The sequence below is a fragment of the Mercenaria mercenaria genome, chromosome 1 (genome assembly GCF_021730395.1).
Source record: "Mercenaria mercenaria strain notata chromosome 1, MADL_Memer_1, whole genome shotgun sequence".
Classification (NCBI taxonomy): Eukaryota; Metazoa; Mollusca; class Bivalvia; order Venerida; family Veneridae; genus Mercenaria; species Mercenaria mercenaria.
In genome coordinates, this window is record NC_069361.1 from 33,951,013 (window position 1) to 33,974,720 (window position 23,708).

The 23,708-nt window shown below is 34.2% G+C and overlaps 1 protein-coding gene and 1 long non-coding RNA gene across 3 annotated transcripts; one reads left to right on the forward strand and one right to left on the reverse strand.

Moving 5' to 3' along the window:
- The first annotated feature begins 810 nt into the window (after positions 1 to 810).
- Positions 811 to 6,290, forward strand: LOC128557144 (uncharacterized). 2 transcript variants are annotated; one of them, XR_008371062.1, is made up of 2 exons: positions 811 to 1,577; positions 2,166 to 6,290. It is a non-coding gene; the product is annotated as an uncharacterized LOC128557144 (long non-coding RNA). The 2 variants fall into 2 exon arrangements; XR_008371061.1 differs by lacking the exon at positions 811 to 1,577 and adding an exon at positions 1,601 to 1,772.
- Positions 6,291 to 17,855: 11,565 nt separating this feature from the next.
- On the reverse strand, positions 17,856 to 23,105 carry LOC123523692 (uncharacterized). Its single transcript, XM_053539233.1, has 5 exons — positions 22,241 to 23,105; positions 21,616 to 21,910; positions 20,275 to 20,428; positions 19,809 to 19,941; positions 17,856 to 18,946 (listed from the first exon to the last, which is right to left on the reverse strand). Exons 1-5 carry the CDS (start codon positions 23,103 to 23,105, stop codon positions 17,856 to 17,858), a joined length of 2,538 nt encoding a protein of 845 aa, XP_053395208.1.
- Positions 23,106 to 23,708: the final 603 nt, after the last annotated feature.

The following is a 23,708-nucleotide window of genomic DNA, read 5'->3' on the forward strand; positions in this document are numbered from 1 at the left end:
CGACAGGTGGATACAGCTTTTCTTTTTTGACAATGACTCTGACCTCCTCCAGTCAGTAGAATCTCTGAAAAAATAGCATTTAGACTCCTGTGATACATTTTATCTGCAAATCTGTAAAATCCTTGAGAAATAATTTTGAAAGCTTCCATGTAGTAACTGGAAGTGTGTCGAAGTCATTGTGCTATGTCTATTTAAGTAAATTTATGTTCTCTTATGAAATAAATTGTTTTAATTTTGGTGGGTATCGTCTTGTCTAACATAACGCCTCACTGCTAATCCGCACCTGTATTTGTATTTATAGTCGTATCAGTTCAAATACTAGTCTGACAAGTTTTAATCCCACGGGATTTTCATGGGCAAATTTAGTGCAGTGACAGGTACATTCTTGATCGGAAATCCGTAGAGGACAGATCGTTTACAAAAATTTAAAGAAGATTACGACGGAAAACTGCAGCGCTACTGTTTTGAGAATTCGCATTTAAGATGAGTATACATAATATATTTTCTTTAGATGTCTGCGCTTATAATTTTGATTGCTGAACTTTCTGTTTATACGGCATTTGAATATGTTCTCTGGAATGTAATGGAGACACGTGTTCATCGTACAATCAGCAAGATATTGGTTATTTGGTTTTATTCAATCACTGACAACATCAGTCTGAAGTGAATTTTAGTTATATAAAAAATAAATAAATAAATAAATAAATAAATAAATAAATAAAATGAACACACATAGTGAGCTGACAAACACTCACAGGTAAAACATGGGTGTGGTCGAGCGTTTTTTTTTTTGTTGTTTTTGTTTGCATGTACATGCGCAAAAATGCAGTACGTTAGTTCCTGTACATTATTCTCGGTCATTATTATTTATGGACAGTAATCATATGTACAATATGCATGTACTGGTTTCACCCGAGGTGTATTGAGGTTTATGCATTTCTAACGTACATTGTTGCGGAAATATTTTGTAACATGATGATGATTTAGTATCGCTGGGATTAATCAAAGAATTTTGCTTTGTAGCCTAATATAATTTAAAAAAAAATTACAAACTATTATGTCATTAAATCAAATAGAAATATACATTTGGTTGTTTCTTACCAATTGTCAAAATAATACTTTAAATATCTTGCTTCAAATGATAAAAAGTATGCTGCATAGTCTAGTTACAGCTTAACAGATCCGATGAGAAAGGAGCGACATACAATTAATTGGTTCCATGCCGTTTTCAACAGTATTTCAGTCAGATGGTTGAAGTGTTCGTAGAGACTGCACATAGGAAAATTAGTATGTAATAAGGTAATGTAAGCTTACGCTTTTTACGTGTCCAGGAACGAAATTGGCTATATTAACTCGATTAGCTATACTGGCAAGAGAGCGTTCCAGTTGGGTTCGTACCATGGCATGAAACATTAACAGCTGACAAGAAAGATACGTGTATATTGGATGTTTTCATAATGTAACATATTGGTTAGCTGCTGTTTGTTAGATATCGAAAGAAATGTAAGATATATTTTCATTTTATACATCAGCAGGGTAACCTAGATCTCAACTGTTGTAATGTATAACAGTAAATGGTAAGTGATGATTATGAAAATTAATAACATATTGTCACAATTCTAAGTCGTAGAAATATTTCTTAAAGCACGAAAGCGTCATGTTTAAATCAAATAATTCACGGATATATAGATATATTATTAATTCATTGTAATGAAATTACAAAGCTCTTTCAGAACTGTTAAACAATATAATGCGGACATGTTCGAAGTAAGGTAAGATGTGTTTTTCATACTTAAGTCTGGTTACAGTTTCTGGGAGTATTTTACATAAGAATAAAATCCAGCAAAACAACGAAACTTATGGAGAACGGTGCTATAGAAATAAAAACACAAACATTCTGAGCTAAATGGAATAAGCCACACTATACTTGGGAGTGCCACGAGTGATTTCCCATGAACCAAGTTAATCGAACCGAATCTGCTAATACTTTGCATGGTTCCGTTCTGCAAAAGATTATCATATACAAGGACTTATATAAATTAATACAGATTATAGTTATATCTTGAACAGTATTCAGCTTTAAATGTATTTCTTAATGACTAAAATATGGATTTGGGTTATCAATTTTGTTACACGCTAATGAAATGCATACACATTATTTTTAGACGCAGTTCTAGCCTGTACGCTTTGATGCGGATAATCCATTACGTCAGCAACTGTAACACCAGCATTAACACGGTCAATCTCTGGTATAAGGGGCTGCAGAAAACTAATGTCGTCAACCGGCTATTCTCCTAATGTCTTTAAACAGTTTAGCTACAGGAGCGGCGTGGCATGGTCGGGGTCGGCAGCTATTGGGGCACCTTGTGTTGAAAGGTAACTGCTGTACCTGGTTAATTTTATTAGATCCGATTTATCTAGATCTGTTGCATGCATTACTTAACTGCCTGAATGTAAAAGAATAAGTTATAAAAATGCATTGATATGGAAAACGAAATAATCAAGAAATATCAAAAATAGGTGTAAAACAGAATTGAATCAATTATAAGAATAATGTTAATAATAATAATTACAATAACAATAATGATATGAATAATACTTTGAATAATATGAATGCAAAGAAGACGTCACAGGAAACTGTTCAAACATATTCTGTTTATGACGTAACAAGTCAGTGACAGTAAGACTCTTCTAATTGAAAGTCTTATGGCTAATGGTTTCCTATTCGTCCGCCCGTCCGTCCGTTCGTCTGATGTTCGTTCAAAATAAATAGATAATACATTTTGACTGAAACCTCAGCATAAGGTTTCATGATGACCCTGGCTTATAGTAATCGAACTATTGGATAATATGTACATGTACCTGAATGACATTGTAACATTTAAAGATATACAATATGTAAAATATGCAGCGAGTTTCATAGATTTTGATACATCTTGAAAATTAAGGTACATAGCAAAAGGGAATTTCTAGCTCTAAACTTTAACTGTCTGTCAATGACCTGCTGTACCTATTGAGTAAATGTGTATTCACTGCATACCTCGTTTTGGCGAATTTTATTTTCATAAAATGTTGAGTGACCCTCAATACACGTAATGTGCATTTCGGTATGGCATATTGTAAATCTTATTAGTACTAAAATCTAAAATGCATTACATTCGTTGAAATCTATAGTTATCATCTTATGTCATAGAGATCTCTGAGAGCATCTTTGCCTCGTTTCTCATGAGTGCAAAGTACTAGAACCTACAATTTCCTATTAGGTCTGGTATGTTCTGCGCTTATTTTCATAGTTTTCTGTACCTTCGCGTTGCTATGTTCTTCCAGGCATTTTAGCTGGAGCTTTGTCTTTCATATTTTCTCATTATTTTCATATATACCATGCTATATATTTACAATATGCCATAATTTTCATTTGAAAATTTACAATAAAGTCACGGCCTTATCCCACATAATTTTGTTTTGTTTTTGCTATATTACTTGGTACATTCACCTTTGTCATAGAACCGATGAACTCCCTTATGCAGTCGGACCCTTACTGTAGACAGCCTCCAAAAAATATAACCTGCTTACTATGGTCACACGTCACCTGTCTTGAGAAAATATATGTTTTCACAAATACCGGCATTTTTCAGTCCCCAAGGGCGGTTCTGCAGCCGGGTTTGACTGTATATATATATATATATAAATACCCTAGCACCCACCCATAAATTAAGTAAATTTATGTTCTCTTATGAAATAAATTGTTTTAATTTTGGTGGGTATCGTCTTGTCTAACATAACGCCTCACTGCTAATCCGCACCTGTATTTGTATTTATAGTCGTATCAGTTCAAATACTAGTCTGACAAGTTTTAATCCCACGGGATTTTCATGGGCAAATTTAGTGCAGTGACAAGTACATTCTTTATCGGAAATCCGTAGAGGACAGATCGTTTACAAAAAAATCCCTCCCTTCCTTCCCTTTACAGTTACTTTGTTGTTTTTTTACATATTTCTGCCGTCAAGTTTAATCTGTTTCAAGGTCACGATGGTGAACCATACTGCTGAACCCTGCCACAAAATTTACTGCTGCACCAAACATGTCACGTCGCTTCTGTAATCTATGGTCTATTGGAGAACAAACGCTTTACAGTGTGTGTGTGTATAAACTCAATTTTGGTAGTATGCTTCTGTTGGTACATTTAATCATCATGGAACAATACGGTTGAATGAAACGGGCTTGATTTTTAACTGCATGTATTCATTTATAAACATTCCGAATGTTACTATCTTTTTCTTTTTGGTACTCTGTTTGTTGTTTTTTGTTAAACTTGGTTTGAATTTAAGCACGAAGATATCATGAATTAGTGCGGGTTTACTACACAAAGCGATAGCATGCTGGTTCGCCAAATTCTGGCATTGTATTTGCAGAAATATGAGGAGATGGTCTTAATGTCATTTATTCTGTAAAAAACAAACAAACAAACAAACGTAACTGAAATATTTTTGTAGGACATCGTTTTGTACATCGATTTATAATTCGATGACAGCTCATGTACATTACCCAGTTTTTTCGTGTTGTTTTTGTTCTGTTTGGCACATTTATTTTATCTACTAGAAACATTGATGATAGTAAATACTCGGAAAGCAGGGGTGGAGAGAGCCTTTTCGCTGGTCAGAGCCTCGGATTCTCCCTACCTCCCCCCTCTTATATAAAAATATCATAAAAAATAGAAAAGAGTTAGGGTTGGGGCAGCCGGCTCGCAGCATACGATTAACCTGTCTTTCTGGGTAATTTTAGATGAAATTAAAACAAAAAATAATAATTATAATAATAATAATGCGTAAAGATTAAGATAACATGACAAGTATTTGTCATATTACATATGAATTGTCCATTCTGTATTCTGTCTTACTGCATATGTTCATAAATAGTCCGGTATATTTTATGTTTCTTTCGGCATTTTGATTGCTTAAGTACATGCATATTTGGAAAGAATTATGATATTTCTGTCTATATATATTTCGAAGGCGTTCTACTGATGCATTGTGTTACTGGGATATTGATTGTTATATGAACAGTAGTCAACCACCATCTTTAAAACCAGTCTAAGTTGTTTGTTTGGTATTAGTTATATAGTAAAGGAAAGAAATAAGGCGTGTATGCGTATATAAACTTGATTTTATTAGTAAACATACATTATTTGCATTGATCTGATTTCATCAATTTAGAATTATTTTATTGTCGTGACTTAAATGGCGCTTACAAATTGTAATCTTTATACGGGGTACAGTAAAGAAAGTCTTCTTTATTAAAATGTTTGGCTCAAGTCAATTCTAATTTCATTTTAATGTTTGTCCGTGTTGTGAGCAATATTTAGTGATCCACAAAATATTTTATTCTTGTATACTACGGCAGTATCAAAATAAAAGCTCACTTGTCTAGGTTGACCTTCTCGTATCTGCAATCTCGCGCTCGGTTGGTCATCTCTTATTATTGGTGTTATTGGGCGGGCGCTCTTTAACCGTTAGAGGGGGCCTTGTACCATGTGGTCGGCCATTCACCTGGTCCATGGATTGACTGTGTCTTATATAAATAGGGTTGTTCAACTTATCGGCCATACGATTATTAGTGATCAGTCGAAAGTTGCATTTGTTATATGTACGTGTAGGTCCGTACATATTTTTATGATTTGTGGATCACTTTGCTACAAACCTCTAACACATGGGTTATGTTGAAACAGACAGGTAATTCCCCCCTGTTTTCTTACGTTTCCAGTCTGCTGGTTAGCTCAGTCAATCGCTTGGATGGATTATATATTATTATTGTAGTATAGTTTGCTACAACCGTTCCCTCGCACCGGTCCGTTTGTTCATATATTACATTGAAACAATTTTTTCAATATTTTAATATTTTTGTGCGTTTGTTTGCTGAAGACTTTCTTGACTTGCATCAGATTTTATTTTGACCTTGGTTTTATGTTTCATTTCGCATTTACTTAATCTAGGAAGAATTTTTTTGTTGATATATCATCTCATGTCATAGAGATCTCTGAGAGCATCTTTGCCTCGTTTCTCATGAGTGCGAAGTACTAGAACCTACAATTTCCTATTAGGTCTGGTATGTTCTGCGCTTATTTTCATAGTTTTCTGCACCTTCGCGCTGCTATGTTGCTTCCAGGCATTTTAGCTGGAGCTTTGTCTTTCATATTTTCTCATCATTTTCATATATACCATGCTATATATTTACAATATGCCATAATTTTCATTTGAAAATTTACAATAAAGTCACGGCCTTATCCCACATAATTTTGTTTTGTTTTTGCTATATTACTTGGTACATTCACCTTTGTCATAGAACCGATGAACTCCCTTATGCAGTCGGACCCGTACTGTAGACAGCCTCCAAAAAATATAACCTGCTTACTATGGTCACACGTCACCTGTCTTGAGAAAATATATGTTTTCACAAATACAGGCATTTTTCAGTCCCCAAGGGAGGTTCTGCAGCCGGGTTTGACTGTATATATATAAAAATACCCTAGCACCCACCCATAAATTAACTATGATTAGTTCGCATTTTCACATCAAGCTTATATCTTCCAACAATGAATGCAAATATGGCCGTGTGGATATATAATACATGTAATCTATTATGTGTATAATATACCATTAATTGTGATTTATAAAATTGCGAAATGATAATGACCAGAAATTCTGATCCGAAATTTATTTGTTTACATCATTAATTCTATAATTTTACATCGGAAAGTTCTGAAAGCAAATTAATATAACATGTAAAAAGGTAAGTTCTCACCATACCCCGAAACTAGAAAATGTAAAAACAAATACAGTAAAAGACACAAATACAAATCTAGTTCCGATCCAAAAATAAAATATCCAACTCATGCATCCACAAGCACTTCCTTAATCGAAATGATTACCCGCGCCTACTGGTAACGTTTCATTGGAACTTAAAAGAGCTATTTCATTGGTTTCTGTTAGCTTGGTGCGCAAACTACATTCATTGATGCATGATTGACAGCAAAGTAATGTTGTATGCACCATCTGAATCCAATTAGTTATACAGGAAGTACTAAGACTGGCTAACTCTACCTGCTTGTAAGCAGATTTTACGATGAAGTGTAAATCATAAATAAATTTATATATATTAGTAATACCAATTACGATTTTACATTGACTGTAGAGAAAGTTCCATCCACTAATGTTAACCTTTACCTTGCTAAATTCATAAAATGGACTGGTCCATCATTCAATTTGGGCAATACTATTTATTATTTGAAGGAGTGTTTACTGAAAATTTACTGACTGAATAGCGAACAGTGCAGACCATGATCAGCTGTATGTATACTATGTACTCTACTCTTAATATGTCACCTTCTTAAATTAGTCTGCACGGATGTGCAGCCTGTTCTTGGTCTGTACTTGTCGCAAAGGCAGAATCACTTGTCGCCAGCAGGCTAAAGGTTAAGTATGACTGACGGCTACTTCCTGGATATCTGATGTTGTACGCACTGTCATAGGCCAGTAACAACTGTCTGTAACAAGACTTTTAAGTGCTCTCTTTGGGCACAATAACATATGTACATTGTTTTTAATAACTACACCATTTCTTACTTTTGTCATCAGATAACATATATCTCTCAGTACTAAATCATTTTATGACTTTTTATTAGGCCAATAATATATATATTATATGTATTATATATATAAATAAATATACACATTAATATTTGGCCTTGTGTTCACAAAACTACTTGAGATTAATTTTCAGTCTCAATCTGAGTTTGATCATGAAATTTTGAGAACGTTTTTAAGTTGATGTTCATAAAAGAACAACGATCTCAAAGATTGACTTTCATCTGAGTTTGAGTTTGAATTTCCGAGACAGCATATTAGCATATTAGCTATCTCAGAAATGATAATCATTCTCGGTCTTCCATGTCGACAATTGGAACTTACAAAAATATGGCGGACATTGAAAGAAGGGTGAGGAGAGTCTAGAACCTTTAACTGAAATTGAGATTTAAAAAATGATTTCTGCTTTGTGAAGACGGGCATTGAGCGTCACTGATGAGCGGACCAAATTTAAAGAGTCGTAATGCTTTTGTTTAAAATGTGACTGCCATATTTTTTTTTTTTTGTTTTCAACATTTAATATAATATTTTCTTGTTATATCCTACTTTTGATAATTGTCTTCTTAAATATTTGCCAAAGGTTAGAATATTCCATGAGCATAGTAAAAGTATAATTAATTCGTTGTTTTGATTTCCTTCCTTTATAGCACTGACTGTATAAGTTAATGTGTAATACTGAAATGATTGCTTTCCTAATCATTTAACTATACATATTCTGTAGTTGGACAGCTGCTTTTTCTGTTTCTTTTACATCAATTAAAAACCTTTTGAAATTTAAGCAAGGAATGTGACACCTGAAATATCGCCAAAGGTTTAGGTCATTGACCAAATAATGTGCATTTTAATTGATCAGTATTCACCCAGCGTTTTACAACGACTCAGGCAATACTTTACAGGTAATTTATGGGATTAATATTTATATGTAAATTTTATAATTATACGTAAGGTACGGAATTACTATAATTCAGGTCTGAATGTCACAGTAATAAAAATATGCTGATAATAAAATCGCAATTTTTATCCATATTCTGACAAACATTTGTTTTGTAAACTGTTTCAGATATATGACTCATAAAAACGTGTCTACTATATAATGAAAATTATATCCTTCTTCTCAGGTTTCTAGCATCGTTGCCTTAGCATGCTTTTCTAAGGTTAAATCGAAAATTCACACACTTTTTAGGTGTTTTAATTTTTCTACTGTGAAAGTGACAAGTGGTGCAATTTTACTGACACGATTTTGCAAGATATCTCAATAAATTACCAAACATAAACATATAGTAACAGTGGCAGTTTTGTTTGACACGATTTTGCAAGATATCTTAATAAATTACCAAACATATAGTAACACTTTTGAAATAATGGAGAAAATCAAAATTCTTCTTGCAAAATTGCATTTTACCATTTTACCATTTTAACTAAAACATATTTTCACTCGCTTTAACATTTTCAGTTTCATACACAGATTTACGTCAAAAGATTATAGCGGTTTTGTTACTTGCAGTCGCTCTATCAATATTCAAATCGTTTTTATTTTTTTGAATCTATTAGTTATCATAATCCCTTGATATATTATGTAATGAATATAAAACTGAATTCATAGATAAAAGCAATTATAAAGATAAATACTACTTTATACTAATTTATTTTAGGTCGATTGTGAAACAAGTTCTACCACTTATATTAATCACTTTTAACACCTCATTCCTGACTGAATCCATCTCCACGAGGGTATGGGAGAAGAGAAGCCAGTTTCCCTTTCAATGTTGAGCGCCAAGACTAAGTACAATTTTTCACGTCTTTGGTATGACGCGCCCGGGGACCGAACCCACTACCTCACGCACTCGAAGAGGATAGGTAAGTACTGAAAATTATTACGAATGATCGCTTTCAAACGAAATGCATAATTGGTGTGCGTCATGAAATTCCTGTCCACAGGGTCAGGTGAGACTTTTATATTGTCCGCCAGCCAGTGACGGTATCAATAAAGTAATAGCTCTGTCAAACACACTCAAGCCTTAGAAGTAATAGCGCATTTCAAATGTCACAAGACCTTAGAAAGAGTTGTCACACAAATATATTACACTCAAGACTATGCAGTACTGTTGCCCTGTATATTTAATATTTTAACACAATATAGAGCAGGCCATACTGTCACATTGTCAATCATAAAATTACATAAAAGAATACTGTTATTGTCACACTGCTGATAAAACAGTAACTGTTTCACTTAAATGCTTAATGTCACATTTCTGATCAAAACATATTGTCACATCTAAGAGCATAATGTCACAATGTATACCAAAAAATATACCACGTCAGGTCATTTTATCATTTTTTTAAGAATTGTTTCAAAACTGTGCAAAACAGAGCCACCAGTCACAATGGCAGGGAAGGTTTTAAATTGTAAGAAGGTTTGCATAACTCGAAATGTAGTTTAGAACAGACAACATTAATCTTCGAAAATAATAACATTGAAGTTAAAGGTTTGGCGAAAAAATCTTAGATCACATTTCTAAAAGAGGTTTTAAAAAACTGAGACTAGTGACCAGTCCAGATATATAATCTTGCCATTGTTCAATTCTAAAAGTGTGTTCAAAACCAACTAATCTATTAACATAGGAAAATGTATGTATTTCATTACAATGAATTCTCCTGGTTAAACAAAACAAAATTACATTTCTCTGTAGAAATTGAAGAAATGTGGTTCTTTGATGGTTCAATTAAATTTATACAGAAAAACGTTTTCCAAAGGGATAATAAACAATCTGTTCTAATCTAGATAAAATCCTTTGGAGCATTCTCATTTCCAGAAAATATCTGGTATTAAAACAATATTACGAAATTAATAAAACAAAATATAAGTTTCTATCATTTATAAAGTTATAATTTTTAATTGTCAAAGGAATACAATCTTAAGATCATAAGTGGAAGGTATGGAATTATACAAAGTTAGCATTTATTTCAAAAGACAAAATGAAAATACAAGATCAAAGGGCCAATTGTGCAACTGATTAGAAAGTGCAAGAACGAAACATATCACACTGTCTGGACTCCTGTAACCTATGCTTATACCGGTATTTACAAAGACTAAAGTCGAAATTTAACTATGAAAAGATTTTAAACCAATGGCCATTACATCTGCCGCATTATTATTTAATGACAAACCTTTTTGATTTATATTTTATGGCAGTACGTAAATTACATATCGTAAAATTTAGCCAAGCATGTATTTTGGGTATTTTGGGGTCAAATCAACCGAAAACATTACTTCAGAACAAATGTTGCAATAAAATACTATCATTACGAGTCCGACAGTCTTTTTCATTAATAAAATAGCTTTGCAAAATGTAATGTTTTATTAAATGGCGGCTTTGGTCCCTACTTAGACTGTCTGCTAAAATGTACATGTATTATGCCAGATCTCAAATAAGCGATATTATCGAATGCCCCACGCTCATGACGATTGCACATTGTACATGTGCGTCTGCTACAAAGGTGTATTCTTCGTTTCACATAACTGAGGAGAATCACAGGAGTGTACATACATTTATCATTGTTTTTCCTGGAAAAAAAACAACTCACTGTAATCTCTTCCGCTCAGGAGCTTTTGTGTACCCCATGTTCCGTCTTAAATATTGATATATTGCATAATTTATTTCTCCTTTTCAATCTTATTATTTTGCAAAAAATACTGAGTACATATAGCATCAGAATGTAATTTGTTTGGTGTCATCCTACAAATGCATTCTAGCGTTCAGGAGAGATAATCCTGTTAACATTTTGCATTAATGAAAGTCAAAATCCTACAAAATGCGATTGCTCAAACTATGATAAAAACTATCCCGAGTTATGAAATTCTATACTGATGAAGACTTCTAGAAGAAAATGAATAAATTTAATTGATGATAAGAGCATTACACCGCCCATTGATTAAATTTGTCCAAACACGAAAAAAGTTAAATAAAGCGAGATATTGAAAACAATTTTGTCTGTCGGAAAAAAAATGTGTAAAACAGGTAACATTTTGCTTTTGTCCAGTGCACATAACATATAACATAACATAACATATAGTTTATTCGACATAAAATTGTCATTCAATTCATAGTCGATAATCAATTCCAGTACAGAGTATGAAGCGTGAGAATTTTACCCAGAGAAATATTGTACACCTTAACAAGTACAAAGTGTGAAAAATTTGACATTATTCTAATAGCCGTTAATAAAACATTATTAGAAGTATCAATATTTGAGATACATTTGTCTCGTATAAAACGCTACTAGTAAGTGTAATGACAATGTAGAAAAAGAAACGTACATTGTGTAAAAATTGTTTCGAAAAATGAATAAATGAACGAATATCAATATTTGAGACACATTTACCTCGGATACAGCGCTACTAGGAAATAAATGTGGTGACAATGTTAAAAAAAAAAGTACATTGCATAAAATTGTTTTGAACAATGAGTAAATGAATTAATAGGCAAAACATATACTTATTCAAAAAAGGCAATTGCATAGAATATATAAAATGGATTCGCAATGAAAATGCAAAATCACAATCTTTCTTTTAATGCATAGTACAAATATTTTGCTAGATTGATCAGTACTTTATTATTTGTAGCGGACATGAGGGTTTCAAATTTCTGTAGCGTAGGCCACCTACAAAAATACGGCTTGAAAAATTTTCGACGCAACTGATAGTATTTTGGACATACTAATAAAATATGGTATTCGTCCTCTATCAAATTCATAGAACAGTTTCGGCACTTTCTTTCTTCTCTTTGCACATACACCCCCCAGCTTCACAAACAAGAAACAAAAGAACTTTCATTAGTATTACATTAAGCATTTTTACCAAAAAATTCTTAAGTTTCAAACTCAAAAAAAAACTTGTTTAAATGAAACAATTTCTAACTCAAAAAATCAATCAAGATCTCTTAAAGTAAAAGCATTCGTTATTTTTACTTGGAATTTCCGCATGTTTCCATTGTTTAAAGCGAACTATGCTATTGTATGCAAGAAGTGTTTTCAATGTGTTGTAAGGTTGCAATTTTCAGGCAAAGGAGTTAATTTTCCTAACTCCGACATTTTTTTCGGTTTTCATAGCATCCCAATTGTCATTTTTCGGCGAATGCAGCACTAAGAACGAATTCGTGGCCCGGACCGACCCATGCCACATGACTTTAGTTTGCAAATCGGACTACTTGATAGCGCATTATAGATAATTTATCAAAATGAAAGATTTATGCAAGACTGCTCGTCTGTTTGTTTTTTTTTTTTTTTGTTTTTTTTTTTTTTTTTTTTGTTTTTTTTTTCTTTTTTCACTCTGCTGATTGTGCAACGCTGAGTGAAATGTCAGACAAAACGTTTATCCTTATTAATGACGTTGTTTACAGTTTTAAAGCTACGTTTTGCGCAGTATATTTAGTAAGAATATTGATATATCTACAAAATGATAAATATGTTTATTAATATAATAATAAAAAAAAACTATTCAAATACCAACATATATCAATTTACAGAAAGAGCTGAATACGGTCTGTGTATCATATGAATAAGGATGTGATTAGCCGATCTATTCAAGTCTTCTAGGTAGAGCTGCTGTAATTATTCGTCGTAGAATAAATGAAACAAAATTGCACACCTACGAAACCTTTGTGAAAAAAATGAAAGAGAACCATTTAAATTGTTAAAATGTGTTGTTAAGTTTTGCTATATGCAAAATGTTAGATAGATGATAGAATAAAACGAATCATCGAATGGTATGAAAACCTCATAAACTTCTTGTCTTACTAAAATTCGCCGACCATTTTTAAAGATATATCTTGTTGGCTTTATTTGCTCGTTAAATAATTGTAATCGCTAGTTTCATTCAGCAACAAACAAAAAAGAAAAACAGTAAAAGAAAGCAGCGAACAGCATCTTAGGGACAAAAGTTTGGGTATACAAAGTAACAACAACCGCGGAAGAAATTATTTCTAATAAGTATGTTTTTCAAGTTGTTTCCTTTGAAAAGAATACCACGAGGCGGGCCTCATTACCCTATGGTCTGTTTAATAGTGTTTTCAGCTTAAAGGTAATTAGTGCATTTTTGTCTATGCACCATTTATCCTTACAAATTTCACATTGAACAGAAAGAAATAAAATGCATGTATATCTACTCCATCTTAAATTACAACAGAATTAATATATAGTTTATTTGACATATACACAACACGATAAATCTTATGCATGAAGTTATGCCATATGGATCAAAACTAACAATCACAATGCTCCAATGATGGGTTGTCCCATTTTCAGTTCCATAATCACTATGACCTAGACCTTTGACCTACTAACCTCAAAAACAATAATGGTCATCAGCTTTATAAGCCTAAACAAGCTATCAAATTTAAAAGTTCTGGGTCAAGTGGTTCTCAAGTTACTGGGTTGAAACCGTTTTCAGAGTTCAGACCCCTGTGACCTTGACCTTTGGGACATACTGACCCCAGAAACAAAAAGAGTCCTCTGTTACCTTGACCTTTGACTACAGACCCCAAAACTATAGGGGTCAAATTCTTGATAAACCCAATCCTGGTACTTAGTGTGAAGGTCCCGGGACAAGTCGTTCTCAAATTATTGGGCGGAAACCGTTCAATCTACCGACAGACTGTGCAAAGCAATATATATATTATACTAATTCGTCATTAGTGCGGTGTGTATAGCAGAAGGAATGTCAACCTATATTAGCTTGAGGGCCATAATTTTCAGTGTGTCGTTCTATTACACATACCTGGTACATCTGGTTTGAAATTATTTTTTGAAATAGGATGTAATAGTGTTTGAAAATCAAGATGATAAATTTCTGAATCGGAGGAGGAATTTCAGAAACGTACAAAAATAAAAGTTATGTGATATAGCCTTTCTCCAGTATATATAATTTTACGAAATATGTATGATCTGCTTATTTTGCCTGTATATGTTATACATTTTCCTACATGATGGGTCAGAGTTAAATGGTCACTTTTTGGCTTGGAACTACGGCTCCAAGCCTATATATTGTTTTCGGTTATTTTGCCTCCCCAAATGTTGTCTTGTCTACTACAAGAAGCCGGGAAGCAGAATATATCCAAGTTGCAGGACGTAAGGAGTCTACCGATTGGTCACAACTACATGCTTCGGTCCAAAGGGTGTTTGCGTAAAATTATGACAGTCTATTATAAATTCGAGGGTGTTTTACGAACAATAATATGATAACAAAATGTAAATCAGTTACATATATTAAGATTTTATTGAAAAGAAAATTCTCTCATAACCATTTGCTTTTCCGCAAATTTCAGCTGAATCTAGATGGATGGATGACCGTTTTCATAATTCATAAACTAAATACATAAATGTAGAAGTATGAAGCAAAGTTTTATAAAACATATAAAATAAGGTACACACGATATATTAACATATTATACATCAATACAACAAATGTATCAATTTTGTTCGCGAAGAATTCTATAAAACTAGATCTGCTCAAACTATGAAGTGTGTTTTTCGACGACGCCGTCTAAATTCGTTTTCGTTACCTATGCCACGTGACTTCAGTTTGCAAATCAAACTACTTGATAACGCATTATAGTTAATTTATCAAAATGGAAGATTTATGCAACACTCTGCCTGATTGGACGAGAGTGTCAATTTCTTTCACTCTGTTGATTGTGCTACGCTGTGTGAAATGTAAACAAAGCGTTTATCCTAAACGACGCTGTTCACAGTTTTAAAGCTAACTTTGGCTCATTATATTTAGCAAGAATATTGATATATCTCAAAATGATAAGTAAGTTTAATAAATATGATAAAAACCTGTTCAAATACTAACATATATCAAATTAAAGAAAGAGCTGAATACGGTCTGCGTATCACATGAATAAGGGTGTGATAAGAGTCTTTTATGTAGAGAAGTGCTTTTTAAAAGATTTTCCTTGTTACAATTGTCGTCTATATATGAAAATGTTTCTTGCTTTTGTGACTTATTTAGATTGCATATTACAATGAGTACTTGTTTGCTTTGATATATTTGTTATAAATTATTTAACTGATTTATTATATATGAATATTTTTCTTTAGTATGGTATGCAAATATTGAACTCAGTTGAAATCTGTTTTATTATATATATGCTATATAATGACTGAATCTCATTACACTGAAATGAAGGTACGCTGCATACAGTTTATCTGTGTGATATGACTACGGTCAAACTTTGCTTATGAAACAGAAATATTGAAATAATTACAATTGTATGTTTTGCTTGACCTTCACTTTTTTATAGGTGTGACGTCATTGTCCAAAGATTCATGAATAGCGAATATGCTATTTGTTAAAGCGGGATCAGTTGGCCTATTTTAGAAATAAATAAAAAAAATCCTTTAATTGATTTTTTTTCATGTATTCTATTCAAACTTGATTTGTAGCATCTTTATTAGGTCCGCAGCCAACTTTGTTCAGCTGGGACATTTGACCCCTTTTAGGGGCTGCTAGAGCTAAAACTAGAAATACCTTTATACAGCGTTTCATGAACAGCTTGGTGGATCTTTGTCATACTTGGTCTGGAGCATCATTATAAGGTCCTCTTCCAAATTTATTTATATAGGAACTTGGGCCCTATTAGGGACCACTATAGTTAAAAGTAGATATGCGTTTCTTCGCATTAACCACTAAAATGTAATGGATTTTTATCAAACTCGATGTGTAACAATATCGTAAGGTCTCCTGCTATTTTGTTATAAATGGGGATAGGGACCAATTTACCTAAAAAATATAAACACGTTTAATGACCTCTTCTCATGAACCGCTTCATGAATCTTCATCAAACTACTGCTGTAATTATTCGTCTAAGGATAAACGAAACAAAATTGCAACCCTTCGAAACCTTTGCGAAAAATTAAAAGAGAACCATTTAAATTGTTAAAGTGCGGTGTTTAGTTTTGCAATTTGAAAAATGTTAGATGAAAGATGAATGTTAGATGAAAAATTCATAAACTTCTTTCCTTATTACAATTCGCCGACCATCATTTTTAAAGATATTTCTTGTTACATTTGTACATATAATTATTGTTGGCAATAAATATATCTAAAATAAAGTCTACGCCAACACCGACGATCAAGTGATAAAACTCATAGACTGCATTGAAATCACACAAGCTGAAATATAACATAGCGATATTTCGCTCACACCAAACATATAGATTCTAATTTGTTCTTTTTATTTCAACTATGAAATACTGTATTTTATTACATACCCGTTTATAAACTCATTACGTTAGATACCACAATGTAAACTAAAACGACAATATGTTTCCATACTGGCGTTCAAATGCAATATTGTGTGCGTTGCACGTCAGTCTCATGTATGTCGTCTCGTTTAAAGGTTCTTTAACGGCGATATTTTCAATTTACTCAGGCTGAAGAACAAGTTGATATCATTTCTATGCATATATAATAATAATAGTGTTACATTTTCAATGAGAAATAATGTACTCGTAGAAATACAATAGTGGATATAAATTTGCACAATATTCCTGCAGATCTCGAGCAAATTTCTTACTACAAATCTAATAACACGTATCTAAATATCAGTGAAATATAGTCTACATCACTTTTCTTGTGAATGACATAGCTTTGATTATATCATTGCTTGTTTTTTAGAATAAAAAGAAAAAAGTTGTTTATTCATTATGGAATACATGTAAACTCGCCTCCAAGTGGGGCAAATTCAATATTTTCACGCACGCGTTGTGTGTTATATTTAAGAATTTAATTTTTTCGGAGTTCATGCGAAATGAACGACTGAATAGGATTGGCAAATTGAACACGAATCGCTACAAAATTCACTCATTTCTGATATTTACAATATATTTCCTTTCCATTTGTCAGCAAGGTTATATATAGTAAATTTCACACATTTTGGTAAATTGAACGTTAAAATCAGATTCCCGGCCATTATGTAACATTCTATTTAAATATGTGCGGACGTCTTCAAAACAGCGACTCATTATCACTAAGCAGCGTTGCCATAACTATTGCCCCTTTCCTTCTGTTGTTCATACAAAATGAACGACATAATTTTCAATGGAAAAGAATTGGGCGAATGTAAATATTCCATCTTAACGAAAAACGAAAAGATAACCACTGTCGGTGTTTCAAACGATCATTCCAGTATTTTAGATTAAAGTAGGGTTGGATTAGTCGCACCCACCTCCACATCCTCCTCCTCCTCCACATCCTCCTCCTCCACATCCACCTCCGCCTCCACATCCTCCTCCTCCTCCTCCACCTCCGCAAGACCCTCCTCCTCCACATCCTCCTCCTCCACATCCACCTCCGCCTCCACATCCTCCTCCTCCGCCTCCTCCTCCGCAAGACCCTCCTCCTCCACCTCCACTCCCACCGCTGTGAGTGTCAATGTCACATTCAGAAAAGGCCGCATCAAAGCTAGCAGTGAACGTTGTAGGACTACCTCCACCATTGTCATTACCAGCATTATCACGGTCGTTACCGGATTTAACACAACTGCGCCCTATATAAGCACCTGCACATTGGCCTTTACCAGAACCACACGACCCTCCGCATTCGGAACGACAAACTCGACCACCGCATCCCCCACAACCTGCCCCCACAATACCAGCACTAAATTCTTTATCATTTCCTATATTTCTACCACCACAGCCAATTCCATTACAATTTGGATCTCCATCATCCTTGCCAGGAAGTTCTGCCCAGTCACCTCCATACTTTGTTACATTTCCACCACACATAGTGCACATCTTGTTTCTATAGTTACTACTCATGTAGTGATTAGACGGTGTACTGCACTGTAATCCGGCTGCTATTATGAACGCCATTCTATCCGTGGGGATTGTGATCAAAGGTCTCTTACCCCGAATTACGTGTCCTATTTCAACCGTTTGTCCTTCTTGCCATCCCGCAGGTCTAGGTATACATAAAACATGTAGAAGTGAAATGGAAAATGCCATTGCTATGTTCTCTGCTACTTCCGTACTTGATGTATCAATTTCAATAACACCGCTCAAGAGATCGACTTCAGCAGAATCCAGTGAGACGGTCATGTGGCTTGAATGGTAAGGAAGAGTTATAGATTTCTCTGTAGAAAATTTATAAAACTTGATGGAAATTGTACCAGGACTACCATATATAGCTGCCTCACCTAAGATAAAAAAAAAAATATACATGGAAAAATAAAACAGTTTAACAGAAAAACTAAGGTAACAACTTTTCATAATGATAATGGTTGCAGGTAAAAGTTCTATTTCGTCTTAAAGGTTACTTAAACATCAATATTTAGGACAGTACTGTCGTGTTACAGACACAAGCACGTCTAATGGCAACTTTCAAGCATTTATGACAGATGAAGGTTTCAGGTGGCCCTTAGCATTTCTTCAGGCACTAGTGGTTAACTTGGTAGAAACCACCGAAACAATCGACCTCTGTTAACGACTGAACCTATAACTAAGAGGGTCAAATACTTTTATGACAGACACCTACAACAGGACAAATCAATAACCTTTGTGAAACCTCTCCAGGAGCTTTAAAATGATTTTCCCTTACTCTTGTGACAGGACAGTTATCTTAGCATTTTCTAGATGGTAGAGAATCAACTGTATACATGTTAAATGTATCATATGCATTCACCCAGTCATAGATGAACTAGACTGTTTTTCACGAAAAACGTAGGTCTCCCACCACTTAACACGTAGACATTTTAAATGCCACAAATTCAGGGCCATGGCACCAGTAAAGTCACTAACAGCTCCTGTGAAGTTTTTTTTTTTTTTTTTTTTTTTTTTTTGTTGGATTTAACGTCGCACCGACACATGATAGGTCATATGGCGACTTTCCAGCTTTAATGGTGGAGGAAGACCCCAGGTGCCCCTCCGTGCATTATTTCATCACGAGCGGGCACCTGGGTAGAACCACCGACCTTCCATAAGCCAGCTGGATGGCTTCCTCACATGAAGAATTCAACGCCCCGAGTGAGGCTCGAACCCACATCGATGAGGGGCAAGTGGTTTGAAGTCAGCGACCTTAACCACTCGGCCACGGAGGCCCCTCCTGTGAAGTTTAGTGGAGTTCAAACCAGTAATACTAGAGAAATAATTAAAAGCAAAATCACACACTGTATTTTCCTGCAACTCCTCTCTTGAAACCTTTCCATCGACCTAACAATATTCCCCAATCACCTTGGTTGTTCTTTATAAGTACCGCCCTCTCTCCCTGCTTTGGGTTCAGTGTAACTTCATCCTGATTCACCTTAAGTAAATAATAATGAAATATCTGAATGTTTTACCTACACAACAATCCTTATCCAAAAGGCATAATGTTCTTTTGTCAACAAAACAAGACAAAATTATTATTCATAATTGAAAAACTTAAATAAGAAACCATTTCTTTTTTCAATTGTTAACCAAGAAGTTGTAGAAATTCAAATTTTATAACAGTTGGTGCTTAAGCCCAGTGAGCAAACGTTTTGTAAAAGGGTCTTCTTGCAAAGGTTACATCTGAAAGTTTACCACTCGAACTTCTGTAAATTGAAAATATATCAGAGAATTATTTTTACTTTTAAACATCTTTTTAATTGCTTACTTGCGTTGGCAGCGGAAGTTGATCAGAAGCTATGAGGTGTGCAACAGCGATCATCTTGTCATTGCTGAATACTTGAATAACGGACATAATCATCGGTTGACTGTGCATGACCCTGACAGTGAATACAGTGGTACCAGAAATCATAGTTTTCAATCTGCGATAGAGAAATAAAATTATCAACAACAACTGTCTAACGACATAGCGCTTGGCTATTTCAAGACCTTCCACTTAATATTTTGCTTATATACAAAAGATTTAGCAACATTTTTAGGTTGAAAAGGGACATAATTTTCTTAGATGTAAAAAGAGTTATAAAACTTGCCAAGTGGGGTCATCCTATGATGCAAAGGACGTGCAGAAAATCTTAAAACATCTGGTTATGTAATTCCAGAGAAACATGCTAAAATGCAAAGCTGTCACAAAATGTGTATGTTAAAACATTGCAAACTTTTGATAAAATGAAAGCTAGAGTTATGTACCTTGATACATGAGACCATCTCACGATGCCGAAATCAAGAAGTTTGAAAGCATTTGGCCTGTAAGTTTTTGAGAAACCTGCTTACATGCGTAACTTCAACCTATAGTTAAAATTACAAAATAAAGCTAGAGTTGTAGGAACTCGTCCTATAAGGTCATCTCATGATGGTGAAGTTCGAATGCTTTGGGCCAAGCAGTTTCGGAGAAACCTGCTTACATGAATAAAAATAACCATAAGTTTTGTGACGCGGACGTGGACGCCGAGGCCGACGGAAGGGCGATAACAAAATAATTATGGCAAAATAAAAGCTAGAGTTATGTATCTTGGAGGTCATCTCATGATGCCAAAGACATGCGAAGTTCAAAAACATTTTGCGTAGTAGTTTCTGAGAAGCCTGCTTACATGCAAAACCTTAACCATAAGTTTTGTGACGCGGACGTGGACGCCGACGCCGACGAAAGGGTGATTACAAAAGCTCTACCATTTGAAATATTTCAACTAGTTAAGCTAAGAAATTATCATTTTTACGGCTAGTCCCCATTAATGAATCCTTGAAATGTATATACAATATATATACGACGTATGGTAAAATGTGTTTTATTTGTGGAGAGATTGGCTAAACAATCAAAATATTAGTTACTTGTCATATTATGGCAATTACAGTGTACCATGTTATACAGGGTGTGTAAATATGTATCGGTTATATGGTATGTTGCAAAACATACAATACGACTTTCGAATGTTTTCTTTCAGATATATATATATATTTCTAATCAATGAAAAATCCGGCATTTTTAAATTAGTATTAGCTTTGTTTGATTTGACTCGCAATATATATAATAGTTTATAAGAAAATACTGTACCGGTGAGTTGCAGCTTGACAAACAATGCTGGCGGACACAGGACGTCTTTCTAGCGCTATAGGTCCAAACAGCTCTTGAATATCATCTGAAATGATTACCGTCTCGTATTTTCCTTTCTCCAAGCAAAGCATCGCCTTTCCATGAAGAAGTTTTTCTACTTCGAGTTTATGCTGACATTTAGGCGCGGAGAAACTTCCTTCAATATCTAATGTGATACTGTTGCCAAGTACAACCTGCATATTGATTGGTCCACCACTGACAGCATATGCTCTTTTGTTGACAAATGGCATCATGTCTAGGGTGTATGTACCTATGAATGTTTCAGATTTACAACAAGCATGTCCCGTCTGACAATTTAAATCAAAGCGTATGACATTAGCATATTTTGTGTCTAGTTGATAATGGCCTACATCTGTCCAAACTAGAACGTCTGCTTTTGAAGGAGAATATGTTTGACATTTTGTAAACCATGAGTCAACTATTAAATAACCATTAGTGCTGGCTCCTTTCAGTTCAAATTTTCCGTACCTGTGTGAATTTCCTGAAGGCAATTTAAGTGTCAACTTTTCCAGAGTTACAATGCATGTTTTGGTATCACTTGCATATTCATCATCTCAATTAAGACTGATGATACTGGTATTGTGAAGACGTCCCACTGGGGATTTACCACGATACATTGCTCCAAATGATGAATAACTCTCCTCATATAAAGTCTTCCAGTTTTCACTTGTTTGTTTCCCAGCGTTGTTTAGCTTAGAATCTTCATTACGACCACCAACATTGTCATCATGGTTAAACAAATGACCAATTATCCGGACGATGTCCTCTCTGTAAACTCGAGGATTTAGCAGATGTGTATGCCATATTAGATCTAGATCATAGCAAGGGACCAGGAAGTCTTGGTCCACTTGTGTCTTCATGAATAAAAACTGTTTGTATCTTAGTAGAGAGTGCTCCAGGAATTTACTGTCTTTGTAGTGCGGCAAGGACACCTGATAATAGAATTCCATCTGCCTCCCCGCCGCAGCAACAATATCATATGTAAACTTAGATTTGAAATTGACATCATCTTTCAGGTTCCCAGGAGTAGTGTAATATATGGTAAAGGGTTCGTCTTCGCTTTCATATGTCTGTAACCAGTACTTTTGTGACTCGTTTTGTTTTTCCTGAAACTGTTTCTTACTGTAAAGCGTATGGTTTACTGTGGTACCTACAGCTGTGTGACAATCTCTTTTATACGCTTCCGGATTTAACACATGACAGTGCCAAACCCATTCAATATCAAGCGGAGCGGCAAGACATTCTTCTGGGTGGACAGCGACTAGCGGAAGCCACAATGTCTCGTATCTGTACACAGCTCGCCTCAAATTGTCCGACTGTTTCAGTTCAGGAACACTCTCAACGGTCTTCAAAAACTCAAGATGGTGTGCAGCTTGTTCGCAAAGATCGACATTGAAAAATAATTGCTTTGCTTCCTCTTTGTTCGCCATTTCAAAATGAACTGAAGAAGAATTGTAAATTGTGCCACATAATTTATGTTCATATACTGAAATTGTGTGCAAACAGTGAATGAATATGATAGGTTGTTGTTTTCACCCCGCTGTATATGAACAAGATAATATTATTTAACATGAAGACGCCTAGAAACAGACTATTTTCTTAGATAAAATGAACGGATGGTTGATCCAAACGGGAGAAGCCCCGTCCGATTTTTTACAGCTTTAAAAGACCTGTGCTTTTTGTTCAAAATTACAGTCATGCTTATTTCAAATTTGCACCTGTAGGTTTTATATAACAACATTGATTTTACAGTTTTAGATTTCATTTTACAGCTGTTAAACGAGTGTAAAACAGTTCGAATTATGCCAATTAGATACAGCTGTGAAAGAAATTACAGGTGTAAAAATGAAAATGTTACACATGTTAATATGTCAAAAAGTTGTTTTTTTAAAGGGCGCATTATTTCAGGGGACGAAAGTAGAGGTACAAAAAGTTTTATTTTCTATAAAGGGTACCAATTGCTACAAAATTAAGAATCTGATAAATGACCTATTAATGAAGAAAAATATAGAATATTTTACTATAATATAGCA

What these genes read in the sequence shown, in the direction of transcription:
- LOC123523692 (XM_053539233.1), bottom strand. Translation starts at nt 23,105, where the DNA reads ATGGCGAACAAAGAGGAAGCAAAGCAATTATTTTTCAATGTCGATCTT. An exon ending in TCACAATACCAGTATCATCA is followed by an intron (nt 21,911 to 22,240) that starts GTCTTAATTGAG and finishes CATACACCCTAG; the next exon opens with ACATGATGCCATTTGTCAAC. An exon ending in AGGAGTTGCAGGAAAATACA is followed by an intron (nt 18,947 to 19,808) that starts GTGTGTGATTTT and finishes GTAACCTTTAAG; the next exon opens with ACGAAATAGAACTTTTACCT.